This window comes from Chelmon rostratus, chromosome 20, assembly GCF_017976325.1.
Source record: "Chelmon rostratus isolate fCheRos1 chromosome 20, fCheRos1.pri, whole genome shotgun sequence".
Taxonomy (NCBI): Eukaryota; Metazoa; Chordata; class Actinopteri; order Chaetodontiformes; family Chaetodontidae; genus Chelmon; species Chelmon rostratus.
Window position 1 is genome coordinate 11,719,414 of NC_055677.1, and position 14,256 is coordinate 11,733,669.

Genomic DNA, 14,256 nt, shown 5'->3' on the forward strand with positions numbered 1-14,256 from the left:
CAGAAACTGTGATGGAACTTATGCTTATGCCCTGATGCAGCCTTAATAATGGATAACGGAACAAACAGCTAGTGGGCAGAGAAAGAGAGAGGGGCACGCAGGGTTGGGAGGGATGCCTGCTCTTTGTATTTTGCAACAAAGTTTTGGCCACAACTTGCAGACTGTTCCTTGAAGCATTATTTACAGTAAGCATGCTTACCATTATTACTACTGCTATTGTTCTACAGTTAGCTGATGAACTGATCTGATTACATCTTTTATTTGATCTGTAATAAACGCTATAAACGCCATGCACGCTCTTTCTTCCAGTCATTGTTTTCTACTCACTTGGGGGCTAATTAAGAGAGGTAATCAATAGCTGACATCTTTTTAGTTTTGATTGACAGCCCTACATGTTTTGATTACATGTCTGACACAAAAACAAGGCAAAAACAATCCCCATTTGGTAAAGACAAAACCACAAAAATGCACAATAATATTATTAGAATAATAAGAAACACACAAGTCATCAGCGGTTGCACGGATGACACTAATGTCTATTGTGTTTTTTATGTTTCCAAACAACAGAGTAACAATGCTGTAAATCAAACTAATATGCTTCTAACAGCTATAAATTAATCCACATCTTGCTTTCTTTTCATCAAATGCTGTTTTGCCAACTGCAGTTTCCTCAGCCGTCCTTCCGTAACTGCAGGCCACATCCTACACATCTTTCCTTCATACATCATGGGCAGAGAGGTGTGGAGAGGATTTCCTTTGGCTCTTGATCTTTATCAATTGCTCTGGTCTACCTGACATAAACCTCCATGACAGCGCTGATAAGACAGCAGGAAATTCCCACAGCGATGTATAATGAAACACACTGGAGTCTCCACACATTAATGGGATTTGTGTGTGTGTGTGTGTGTGTGCGCAGCAACACAGATAGGCTCCAGGAAAGGTTTTTTATCACCTCTTAGCCAAGAGATCCCCTGCTCCATCTCATCTGATTTACAATGTCTAATTACACAGATAAGGTGTGCATTTGTGTGCATGGGTGCCAAGGCCAACATGTGGCCCACAAAACATGCGGATCTCCAGCGAGCTATTGATTGGCGACTCAGACACTTGACAGATCAATCAGAAAGCGTGCAACAGGATGCCTGAGATTCTATTTAAGCTACTCTATTGAGTTGCAGGTAAGTCTACGGGCCTTCTTAGTATGTCAACCACAGGCCCGTGCTCACAGCTGCAAGGGTGCATGCACCATCATCAACCAAATGTGTGACGCTTCAGCCCCACTTTGTTCAACAAGTGTAAGGGTTTGGGGGGCTACTGAGGGTGACCCCTTATTGTTAGGTGCTCCCTTTGTGGTCGCACTCCTCACTGTACTGAGAAGAGGAAAAGAAAGGCCTTCTCTAACAGTCGGTCATGCCCCAGTGCTCCTGGCAACAACAGGTCCCGAGGACGCAGACCTGCCTGGCCTATATTGGCTTGGCTCTCAGTTAGCGGTGGCGGCACTAGCCCCCTGTCAGCTGTCCCATTCAGGGCCCGGGTCGGGACTTTATTAAAGCTTTGAAGACCGCTGAATAAAGGGCCGTCCTATGTTTAGATGATAGAATGTAAGCAACTGGTTTTCTGCTTGGCCAACACAAGACAAAGAGCCCCCTTCTGAATACGGGGAGTATGTGAGAGAGAGTGAGTGAGAAAACTAGAGAGGGAGGGAGAAAGAAAGAGGGGTAACACCACACGTTGTGGAGGTACTCTTTCAGTAATCGGGATAAGGATTACTTTGATGGACTGGAAATCATAAAGAACTGGAACTGCGTGGGGTGAACAGAGGCTTGTGAAGGAGAAATGTGACGAGTGACTATTATCATAGGTGGTTCTGATGCCCTGGTGATTAATACTAAACCCAAAGAGCCGAGGCTTCTCTGTCAATTAGAGGAGACCCCTGCCAAAATCTCCTCACAATATGCCCTATATACTACACTGTATACAGTACTGTATATGATGCCACACATCACTGCACCAGGATAAGCCGAACCTATGAAAAAGAGCCAGGCTCATATTAGCAGCCATAATTGAGATTGAAAAGAGATTAATGGATACCTGTATTTAATTGCCAAGTGGGCATCATGGATGTATAAACCCAAAACTGTACACATTTGATATTCATGGACAATTTTCTAGCATCAATCATTTTCCTTTCTTAACAGGTGTGACACTCACTCTCCTTTTGCATGCATGCATGCATGCACGCACGCACGCACACACACGCACACACGCACACACACACACACACACACCTGGTCATGGCTGGCTTGGAGGGTGCTCCCGGTGCCGTGGAAAGTCATTTGCACAGGGGAGAGGGTCAGATAGGTCACAAAATCCTTACCACTCTGCGCGTCACTGTACTGCACCTAGAAGAGAGGGCAAAGGTAGGAAACCTGAGTTACGCCAAAAGTAAATACAGGAGAAGATCAGTTAAAAGCATAGACGACAACCCAAGTGAAGCATCTCAAGTTTTCAGTGGGAAGTGGCTGGCTTGAGAGGAAGTCTTGCATGTCTAATTGCCACCACAGAGCATTTGTGGACAATTACCCCACACCATACAGAGATGGCAATGGAGGGGAATAAATGTAAGGATGTGTATGTGCAATTGGGGGGGGGTCTGAGGGGGTGATGATGACATCACTGGCGACCCCTCATCATTGAGAGGTTAACTCTGCAGGCATTCCTAAATGCTGTGCAATCAGGACTGTTATGACATGATGCTCCTCTGGGACAGTCTGCTCCTGAGATCCAAGGGCTTTGGTAATACTGCCTGCTTGTCTGCCCTACTTCTCACTGGCTCTCACTCGGTGCATATGTGTCTATTTGCATGTGTATGTCTGCATACGTGTGCATGTGTTTGCCTGGCCTACTTATGCCCAGGACAGCTGCAGGCATATTAATAAATGGCACAAATAACTACGAGATATGAAAGAAGAGAAGTATCCGACTGATGCGGAGAGACAAAGGACAGGAGGAAGAAGAGAGCCCATTACCGGTTCAAAATGTTTTCACACATCAATGGGCAACAAAAAAAAAGCAAGTTAGAAGGTATGGAAAAATATAGCTCTGAACACAGCAGAGCTTCTAGTTATGGCAGTAAAAATTAGCTGCACTTCAGTCAGGCATAATAGAAAAGAGGCCATTTCTTGGTTTCATAGCAATGAGTGGAATCTGCTGCAATGAATGCCATAATCATGACACCCAAAACCATTTACATATTTATGCAGACCAATGCATGATTTCCATGACAGCTAATATTATAGAAAGATGTGTTGAAAACATTTTGACGTCAGTATCTGTTGAATCTATATACAATCTGGGTGTTGGTTGGTCGCTGTATATTTTTGTTGGCTGAGGAGTTTAAAGTTATTACATTCTTTTAATCAACAGAAAATGTGTGTCACAACGCAAAAGTGTGTGTGTCTGTGTATTTTCCTGACCGGATCAAAGTCTCGTCTTATGTAGCCTACAATTTGTTGGCTATACATGCTGAACTTGTGGACGCACATGCATGCTCATGCGTACAAGCGGCTGTATATGATCTGTGACTGATAGCTTCCAGAGAAAAGTGTGTGCGCGTATGTGCGTGTGTGTGTGTGTGTGTCTGTCTGTGAATGAGTTATGATCGTATGTGGAAAAGTGTGTGTGTGTGTGTGTGCTCCAGCCAGCCAGATGCATGGATGTCTGCCCATTAAGACGCAGACCCATTATAACGTACGCAAGCACGCAGAGAGATACGAACATGTGCATGCAGCGATAGATACAGTACATTAGAAGACACACATACTGACGCGCATGTACACGCGCACACACACTCACACACACACCTGCTGATGAGGAGATGGGCCCACAGTGATAAGTTGTGGAATGCTATCTGTTATGTGTATGAATGATGAATGTAGTAAAGTGAGCCGTGGAAAAAGCCTTCTCTGACAAGCTAATCTCTAATAAATTCTCCAGACTTCAACATTAAGGGTAGAGAGAAAGAAAGAGAGAGGAGTGAGGGGAAAAAAAACAGAGGAGGGGGACTTTAGGGGTGAGAATATAATCGTTTTGTAACAAGAATCCTACAAACTGGATTCCAAAAACAGTTGGGACTCTGTTTAAAATGTAAATTAAAACAGAATGCAATCATCTGCAAACAAACTGTGATTACCAACAATGGTTTTACAAAGTGTTCGTGAGTGTGAAACCTCGCTCCATCCTCGCTTGTAAACAACTGAGCCTTTCAAGGATGCTCCTTTCATACCCAATCATGATCCTATCACCTGTTACCAATGAGCCTGTTTACCTGTGGAATGATCCAAACAGGTGCTGTTGGAGTGTTCCACATCTTTCCCAGTCTTTTGTTGCTCCTGTCCCAACTTCCAAACATGTTGTTGGCATCCAATTCAGCATGTAGCAAAAAGTATCAGCAAATTATCAGGTTGCATTTATGTTTTCCACAGTGTCCAATCTTTTTTGGGAATCTGGGTTGTATTTCAGGTTGGAAATATATAAAATGAGCTGGAAATACAGCTTCTTGTCATCTTGTGAAAACAACCTGTGATGTAAAGTACTGTGTTGTGCTTTAGTGTGTGAAGTGAACACCAACATAGGAATCTTTGTGTGTGTGTGTGTGTGTGTGTGTTGGGCATGCTGGTTCCTTTTAAGCAGTATAAAGGCCTGTGGTTGGGAGCCTGTGATGTATGGTGTAATCATGCTGTCTGATCGGCGGGCACTTCGCTCAGTTCATCTATTGCGAGCTGTCAGGACTCCAGCTGAGGGTGAGGCCCTTCGACAGCACTGGAGGAAACAGACGTTCTCTCTCAGTCTCTCATTGTGAAGAGATATATGCTTGGATATATCAAATTTCTAATCATTTCCAACTTCTCCCACTGCCTGTGTGAGTGCATATGCACAATAGTGTGTATGTTCAGTTGATGGAAACTACCATTTACAAAGTATATTTGACCATGAGGGGGCAGCGATCAGGAGGTCCCTCACACAAGATGAAGCTTGTGTAAGAAAGTGACTACTAACCAAGAAACTACTAACTTTTTGTTCATTCTCTGTCATTGCAATTTACCCGCAAAGATATCTGGGGAGAGGAGATCTCTTTTGAACTTCCTCTTGAATTTGACTTCACTTTTTTAGGGATGGCCATGTCGCCACTTTGTCCAGACTGAAATATCTCAAAAATTACTGGATAGATTGCCACATTTGATACAGACACTCATGGTTCCCAGACGAAGTATCCTAATGAATTTGATGATCCCCTGACTTCGACTCCAAAGCCACCATGAGGTTGACATTTGTGGTTTTGAGTGGCATATTTCAACAGCTACTTGATGGAGTGCCGTGAAATTTATTACAGACGTTCATGTTCCCCACTGGATGACTCGTAATCACTTTGGTGGTCCCTCCACTTTGCCTCCAGTGCCATCATCAGGTTAAAATTTTAATTATTCCAACATTTTATGACGTGACCGAATACCTGCAAAACTTAATTTTCCATCAGCCTCAACTGCGCTTGGTGTTTAGTGCCAACTAAACAGCAACATGATGTTAGTAGTGTCGCTGTGAATCTTTGTGAGCACGCTGATGTTAGCATTTAGTACCACCGTGCATAAGCACAATGTGGTGGTGACTCTTAGTCTTGTTTCTTTCTGTGTTTTTCTTTTGTTTTCCCTCATCCTCTGAGAGATCTTGAGCTGGGTCTGGAAAAACTGTTTTTGTAAGACTCTAATGACCATTGACACTCTGTATGCAATATTGGACTACATAAATAAACAAGACTTGCTCCAGCCACCAGCCAAATTCAAATACAACAGCAAAACTGGCAGATCACCAAACGTCACCTGGAGGTCTTACTTTGTTGGTGGCTTGTTGATAAAATAGTCAAAGTTCCTGATTACTTTGAGGATTTTCCATCCACTCTGACATGCAGGCAGGAAAGAAAGTTGTCTGATGTGCCAGCATCAAAGAACATTGCATCATCTGATTTGCAATGATTTGGCGGAAACTGAAATAACGAGCATCTTAAAAACAAACCGTCTATTCTCCCATCCAGGCTGTCTGTTTTGAGTGCATGTTTGTATGCATCTGTGAGTGCATGCATTCTAAACAGGCCTAACTAATCATCTCAGGTCCCAACTCAGAAAACAGCCTCTAATCCACTTCCTTTAGAGACAAAGAAGCAGGAGAGTTACGCAAGGCCTGCGATTGACCGGCGGCACTAATGTGGAGCGACCTCTGACATCTGGCTTCTGAAGCTGGGTGGCTCCTCTTGAAACGCTCCTCTTCATCCGAACAAACGCGAACATGCACAAACTAAAAAGCAATCACGGTCATAGCGCTCATGCAGCCGTGCTCAAACCTATGTGAAGTGCACAAATTTGCACGTGCACACCCTACAAACAGAAATCGAAACAGGCGTGAAGGACGAAACACAAATAAATGCAAATTTCCATTTCATTAGGACTGCGTTACACAATGCTGTCAAGGTAACCGCAAAAACAAATACTTATTAGGTATGTTGTCATGTTACTCCAGTTAAAACCACGGAACAGAAGCAGTGCAGGACTAAGAGCTTGTTTCCAGACGAAGCTGAGTGCAGGCTGCAGAGTCAAAGAGCATGGAAATAACTTCTATTTTACTAAAATAAACATGCCCCCACATCTGAGCAACGTCGTCATTGTTGGTGACAAGCAATTACAGGTCCACGCTGAGCCACTTCAGCAGGGACATCAGGGGTCAAGAGTATTTAAAGCACACTGTTAATACACCTTTCACTTCTCTTAATGGCATGAGGTTCAGGTCAAACAAAGCTGCTACTCTAAAGACTTTGAGAGCACTTTGGCCTGAGAGAAAGTCTAAAGACAATGACACTTCCAAGTTCTAAGGAAGCCAGTTCATTATTGAAAATTCACAAAAAAGATGCTCTACATAATACGCTTAAAATAGAAATCCCCTGAGTGACCAGGAAACCAACCGCTGTGTATTCTAATGTGATCCACGAAGTCAGTCATGTAATGCATTTAACATTTGTAAACCGCATCAGATTTGAATGCTGACTGAACTGGTGGTAAAAGTGCTGCAGTCTTAGCTGTAATGGTTGCTATTTACCATCTAGAAAGATCTGTGCATGTTAGAAAATGGGATGTAAATTCTTGTAGCACTGCTGTCATCACCCACTTGTTTCTTCAATAAAGACGAGAGTATGTTTTATGCATAATTAAAGTTTTTTTGTTCTTTATGTTATCCATAAAAGCTACTTCTTTGGCTTGATCCACCTGCTCCACCAACTGGCCTTTCCCCCTATTAATCCTTAAAACAATGATGTGCCTCAAAGAAAAGACTTCAGCTGCTAAAATTACTTTTATCGGTATTAAGGTGAGAAGATCAATGCCACCCTCAGCCAACCATATCTTAGCATACAGACTGGAAACAGAGAAACAGCTCGCACCTCTAAAGCTCATTAATCAACATGTTAGATCTTGTTTGTTTAATCTGTACAGAATTAAGTGCACAAATGCTACGTTGTGGTTTCACGGCCGTAATGTGCTGGATTATTTCCTTGCTGGGAGCAGCAGACTTCTCTGAATTTTGTCGTTTCTGTCAGGTTGCCAAGCTAGGTGGATTTATTTACCTGTGGACAGTGCCAAGCTAGTCATCTCTACAGCGAAAGATAATGTGCAGATAATGAAGAGATAATGAAGAGAACGGTTTAAATTCCAAACAAAGTGCCAGGCTGACGCCCTCCATCTACCCATGCTGGGACTGTGGTGGCACACAGCTCCTACCACTGCCTAGTGCCGACAACTACATGAAATATGATCAATAACATCAAAATACAAAGAACAAAAGCAAGTTTAAAAAAAAAAGAAAAAAGATTATGCTGCATATTCAAATTTGCAATATGCTGCGCTGGCACTTGAGGGTATTTGATTTAAAGTTTTGCGAATGGGCTTGATTGTGGTGTAAAAACATCATCACTCAGTTTTGCCAAACACACACAGACACAGGCATATGCACCAACACGCACACTGAGGGCCACCATGCAAGCAGAGAGACTGTGCGCCGAGCCAGCACAGCATTAACGGTCTGATTTATACCACCGACAAAACTTGTTTTCGAAGATCGCTCTTCACACAAATATGCCGCAGAGCGCAGCTGGAAGCCATCACCCTGCCGCAGAAATCAAACGTGGTGGGATTAGCCATCCCAAAATGTATTTTCTAACGCAAATCCCAGAGTAAACAGAGAGTAGAGGAATGAGACGATGACAAGGAAGTTGGAAACAAACTGCTAGAGTCTTTGAACGTTTGTACCAGATCAGGCGTTTGATGTTGATACAGAGAGATGAGAGTTAGCAGCGGAGATCAGGAGGAGAGGAGAGGGGGGGCGACTGCCAGGCAGGATACAAGGTGTAGTCGGCACCATCTAAAGGGGTTTTTCCTACACAGCCAAAGAAGGAGGCGGAGAGAGAGAACAAACAATGTGAAAGTGTGAGAAATCCTGGGAACTGCAGTGAATGGATTTCAACACCAGCCACCCGCCAAGGATAGTGTTTTCATTAACATGGGATTTCCAACATAGAAGTTCTGATTCCAGCACAGCGAAGAGGATGGGACCCTCCCTCTTCTCTAAACCCATCTCCAGAGTTAAGTCTGTCATGGCTAGATCACATAATTCTGCTGATCGCTATCTCGGCTCTGTTATTGCGTTTGGATTTAGCAGGTGGACAGAGCTGATGGATACAGTAGATACCGTTCAAGTCTTCCAGACAGGACCTGGCATGTTTCTGTACAGTATGCTGATCCTTGATCGCCATATGCAAGAGGATATTAACAATTTTTTAAATGTCGCAATATCCTGTGTCACTAAGTTAACATCTGATCCCATATGAACAGGTGATGATTCATTTTACTTTACGTTTCACGGGGCACCTTTAACGTCACACATAAGAGTGATCCTGCGTTCATGATTTGAGAGACCCAATCGCACGACTCAAATCATACAAACTAACCTATCATGTTATGCTTCATGCAGGTCATCAGAACTCCACAGGCTGGTTAAAATCTCTGCTACAATACACAAAGCCGCTCTGTCATATTTTCCATTTGCACAACCAGAGCACAACCTCAGGAGGGGTGTAATTTCTAATTCATGCTGAAAAAGGTGCCACATTCACTGTACCTGCCAGTTACTTAGGAATACGGCTTACTGTATTATGCAAGGCAAAAAATAATGAGATCTGTGCTTACTGTTCTGTATCATATTGTTTTTACGCACCTTTGCATTAACAGGGTTCATCTAATCCATTTACAGTGTGACCAGAAAGCAGGGTGACGTCGGGCACTTAAAACGCCACATCAACTGGTCTTCACAGTGGACAAGATTTAAAGCGAGACTACTTAATTAATGAAAGCAGTAATAACATATTATTCTTCTGACAAATGAAAAGCTGAATTCATTAGCAATAAAACGCACCGTGGTTCAATTCAAGCCACAGCTACAGCCTGACTTGGCCTGGTATGACCAGCACTGGCTAATGTTAGCAAAGGTTAGCAAACTTTCTGTAAATATTACTTACTGTAGGTACATTACTGCGTCTGTTTGCTGACATAATGACTCCATTTGTGCTACTGTTACACTAATCTAGCATTTCAGGTCAATGCTAATTAGGTAAAAGCAATATCCCAGTACTGTCACTTGCAGCCATAGTGACATCTGTTCAGCAAAGATTTCATAGTCTCACTTGAACTAACTACGATATGTTGCCTTAATGAGAACGTAATTTTAACAGATTTTACAGTGATATCAGATTAAGGGTGTCAAAAGTATTGATACTTAGTCGATACCACTTGTTCAAAAAGATACAATTGCTGTTAACTATACTTTTGACTGTGTCGAATGTAACTGATCTACAATCAGATCTTCAACCCAAGGCTACTAACATTATTACAAATGTGTTGGTAGGACTATTCGTATTATATTGAAGTTTAAAGTTCTGATATTGTGAGAGCATAAATACACATGTAAACATTTACAGTTCGCTCATTCAAAGCATAATTCTGATTAAAGAATATGTTGCACACATAGTAGGCTGGAAATCGTTTCTGAACCAACAGTCAACCACACCCACACACACGCACGCACACGCACGCACACACACGTACACACACGCACACACACGCACACACAGGTCCTTCATCCATACTTCCTTTCTCTCTCTGACCCTTTCACTTCCCTCTCCTCTTCTTCATTAACTTCACAACCACTAAATCACTCCAACTCTGCCAGTCTACATTCAGACATGGACAAACAGAGAGAGCAGCTCTGATAAACACTCCAGTCTTCCAAGAACCAAGCAGGTTATTGGAAATGTGCATGCAGACTAGTGTGAAGGAATGAGAATAAATCCGCTGTGAAGCAGCACATTCGTCTTCGTCCAGGTGTGCATCGTGGGGAAAAAATCATTACATTTCCATCAATCATTGATCTTCTACATAAAAATGTTCCTGCTCACTTTAAAGGGAGGAAACGGTTAATAATGTGAAGCGGTGGCAGTCTGTGATGACTCTATTAAGCAATGTGATGGCAGAGTAAATGGGCAGCTGGTGACTGCAACGCCGGGGTCAAACCCTTCAACTTTTTCAAACTACACAAAGAGAGTTAGTAAATTTGTGAATGCAAAGGGGAAGAAATAAGTGTCTGATGTCTACTGGAGCTGAGGTGAAGCAGGTGAACAGTTTTAGGTTCATGGGAATCAAAATCACAGAGAAACTGTCAATGACATCACACCTTGTGATGGTGCAGAAATCTCAGAAATGACAGAATTTCTTGTGGAAATTTAAAAATTCAGGCACCAAGTTCTTGTTAACCGTCTTGTTCACGATAATATCGGTAGAATTCCTGAGACACAGGAAATTCGTACTGTGTTAATGGCAATATTCCAACTTGTTGACATGCCGTTAGGCACAGCAGCAACAAGCATGGCTCAAAGTGAAAGTAACTTTACCGGCTCCATGGTGGAGGAGCGACTACAGCAGCGTGGAAGCGATTTGGTTACAAAGAAGCAGATGCAACAAACCAAGGTAAGACTGTAACAGCAAAAGGGCCAATTAAACAAGCATCAAGCAGAAGCATCCTGCAAGGACAGCTCAACAGCGATGAGTTTGAAAAATGTTTTCTGTGTGCCATTTTGTCAAGAATTTCATTATTGCAGAAATAGCCTGAAATACCGTGATGGTATTTTAGGGCCACATCACCCAGCACGAATTGGTACCCACCTGCCAAACATCAGTGATGTCGGTGAGGTGACGTGCCTGCGCAGAGGCCGGAGGATTCTAAAATACAACACCGACCCCAGCCATAGCCTGGTCACCCTGCTGCCGTGTGGCAAGCGATGCAGAAGTATCCGCTGCTGTACCACCAGACTACAGAGCAGCTTCTTTCCTCAGACTCCTCTACTCATCCTCCACACTCCACCATGAAAATAGCTCATTTTCAGTGCTTATTATTTATTCATCCATTTATATAATTTCTGTTTTGTGAGCAGCATAAAGGGACTTTATCAATGATTTTGTTACACAACCCTGTGATGTAGAATGAAAAATAAATGAATCTAGAAGTGATTATGATGAGAAAGAGATGATGAAAGAGAGCAAAGAGAGAGATACAGGGACAAAGAGATGGAGGGAGAATCTGTTACGTGGCTCTTACTCAGTACTTTATCCTTGGTCCATGTGTTGTCTATTACCTCCTGCTTCTTTGTTTCTGCCCTACTTCCAGCGCACATACCCGCCGTGCCAACAACACGCCAGCCAAATTAATAGGAAATACACACACACACAAACACACTGGAGTGAGCGCCAGCATCCTTGCTCCAAGCTGGCGTGAGTACAACACACTGTTGCTTATCCAGACAGAGCTTCCACCAGAGGCTATTTTCCAATCAAATCAAAAGAAAGGCTTAGCAGGTAGGCCCGGGCCTTTGTCTGTGGAGGTGGATGGATGAAACAGACACTATGAGAACGTCCTCAGTGCTTGCTTAGTTGCTTTAATCCAGTGTTGGGCGGTCACTGTAATCCGCTCACTTGGATAACATAATTACATTACAAAAACAAGTTACTAATCAGACAAGGAGATTATTATCAAGTTACTCCAAAAAAAAAAAGGTAGATCTGAGCGCTTGTTTGTTGTCGAGAGGAGTTGACAGAAAGCCGGCTTGACACAAAGTGGTGCATTATGTGTCCAGAGAAAAAGCAGACAAGTGCATTTTTTTGGCAAAAACGTTTGAAATCTGTGAGGGTTTAGCACACAAAAACATAAGCCTTAAAAAGTCTGCCTAACATGGCTTTGTAGGCAACCAGAGGTTCTCATTACAAACCCACATCATATGAAACATTCTCTCAATAGAACACATATTGTCTGCATGTCTCAATTACAGCCTGATTTCCTCGCTTAAGAGACACACATACGGAAATATGCGAGTTGATGCCTGTGTGTGCACTTACTCAGGTCGACGCATGTAAAGATGCAGAGGCAAAAAAATCTACTCACATTCATGCATATGGTTTCTGCAGTATGAGAACGACAGGGACTTAAACTTCACACACAGGCTTAGCCCAACTCTTCCATTTCCACTAAACAGAACCTGCTGTGTGTGTGTGTGTATGTGTGTGTGCATATGTACAAGTGTGTTTGGGCTTGGCCAGGCAGCAGAGCTCTCTCAGGTTACACACACACAGGAAGGCTCAGAGCAATAACAAAGGCCTTTCAAAGGAACCCTCAGCAGGTTAAGATAAAATGTTTTCGCTCAAACTGATAAAAAGCATCTGCAGCTTAAATGAACAGGCGCTGGTATCAGTGGCATGGTATGCACCGCAGATCGGCCGGCACTGATTAAAACAGACACTGGGCAGTCCTCTGTTTTACACGCACACACAGAGTGCTAACAGCGAGCGAGTGTTTCTGTTCTGTGTGTGTCCAGTCTGGTAATGGCAGAAGCACCTGTGAGGTTTAGTTCCAGCTCTAAATCCACAGCGAGAGAGAAAAAACGGATAGTGTGTCCACTTGTTCTGCAGGAGCGCCACACTCATTACTCTCTTCATCCTGGAAAGGCTTTTCTGAGAGGTGTCATGCTATGTACACACGTTTTGACACAGAAAGCCTGCATCGCTTATGTGACGAGGTTTTAAATGGTGTGCGTGTGGCCGGCTGTGTTTGTGTACAGCTTTTCTCCTTCATAAACACGCAGGTTGACTGGAAACACATTCTTACTGCGAAAAAAGTTCAGACCCTGCGTTAAACATAAATAAAACAATGTGATAACTTGCTAATCCTTTTTGGCATATTCTCACTTGAAAACAGTACAAAGACAATATTTAAAGTTTGACCTCATCAACTTCAACTGATTTTTGTAAATATCTGCTTACTCTGAATTTGATGGCAGCAACATGTTTCAAACAAGTTGGGACAGGAGCAACTAAAGACTGGGAAAGCTGTTGAATGCTCCAAGAAACCTGTTTGAATCATTCCACAGGTAAACAGGTTGATTGGTAACAGGTGATAGTATCATGATTGGATATGAAAGGAGCATCCTGAAAAGGCTCAGTCGTTCACAAGCGAGGATGGAGCGAGGTTCACCACTTTGTGAAAACGCTATTGTATAAAGGAGATACATACTACATGTTGTTGGTAAACACAGTAAGTTTGTAAATGACTGCATTCTGTGTTTATTTTTACATTTTACACAGTGTCCCAGCTTTTTTTTGAATCAGGGTTGCGCAGCAATGGCAGAGAGGGAGAAGAATAATGGCAGGAATGTGTGTGTGCGTATGTGTGTGTGGTTGTATTTATGCATGGTCACGCTAACATCTGTGCTGTCACTTCAGCATGTGTGCGTACTGTATGACTGTACCGCAGGGTGTTTGATACTTTTTTGTTTAAATTATGACTTTTATTATCTAATAATGGCAGTTAAAATGAAATACAAGCCTTCATTCCGCAAGTGAAATAAATGTGAATTTGGAAACAATTGCATGCCTATCAGCATGGAGGTCTCCTTGATGGGGCTTTTACCACCAGAAAGAAAGCACGAACATAGTGCAGCATGCAAAACTGAACTAGCTTACAGGAAAATTCAGATTTATTGCAGCAGGTCTGACTTTCCTGATTTTTCTATTATTATACTCAACAAAGTAACTGCAGAGTACTTGTTTGTGTTTAACT

General features: G+C 42.8%; 1 protein-coding gene across 1 annotated transcript in view; it reads right to left on the reverse strand.

The window, feature by feature from the left end:
- stau2 (staufen double-stranded RNA binding protein 2) overlaps nucleotides 1–14,256 on the reverse strand; it is an 86,110-nt gene that overhangs the window by 25,612 nt on the left and 46,242 nt on the right. Inside the window, exon 13 of the mRNA XM_041961332.1 lies at nucleotides 2,289–2,402. Within this exon, the coding sequence (XP_041817266.1) occupies nucleotides 2,289–2,402 (114 nt within the window). The remainder of the gene's footprint in view (nucleotides 1–2,288; nucleotides 2,403–14,256) is intronic.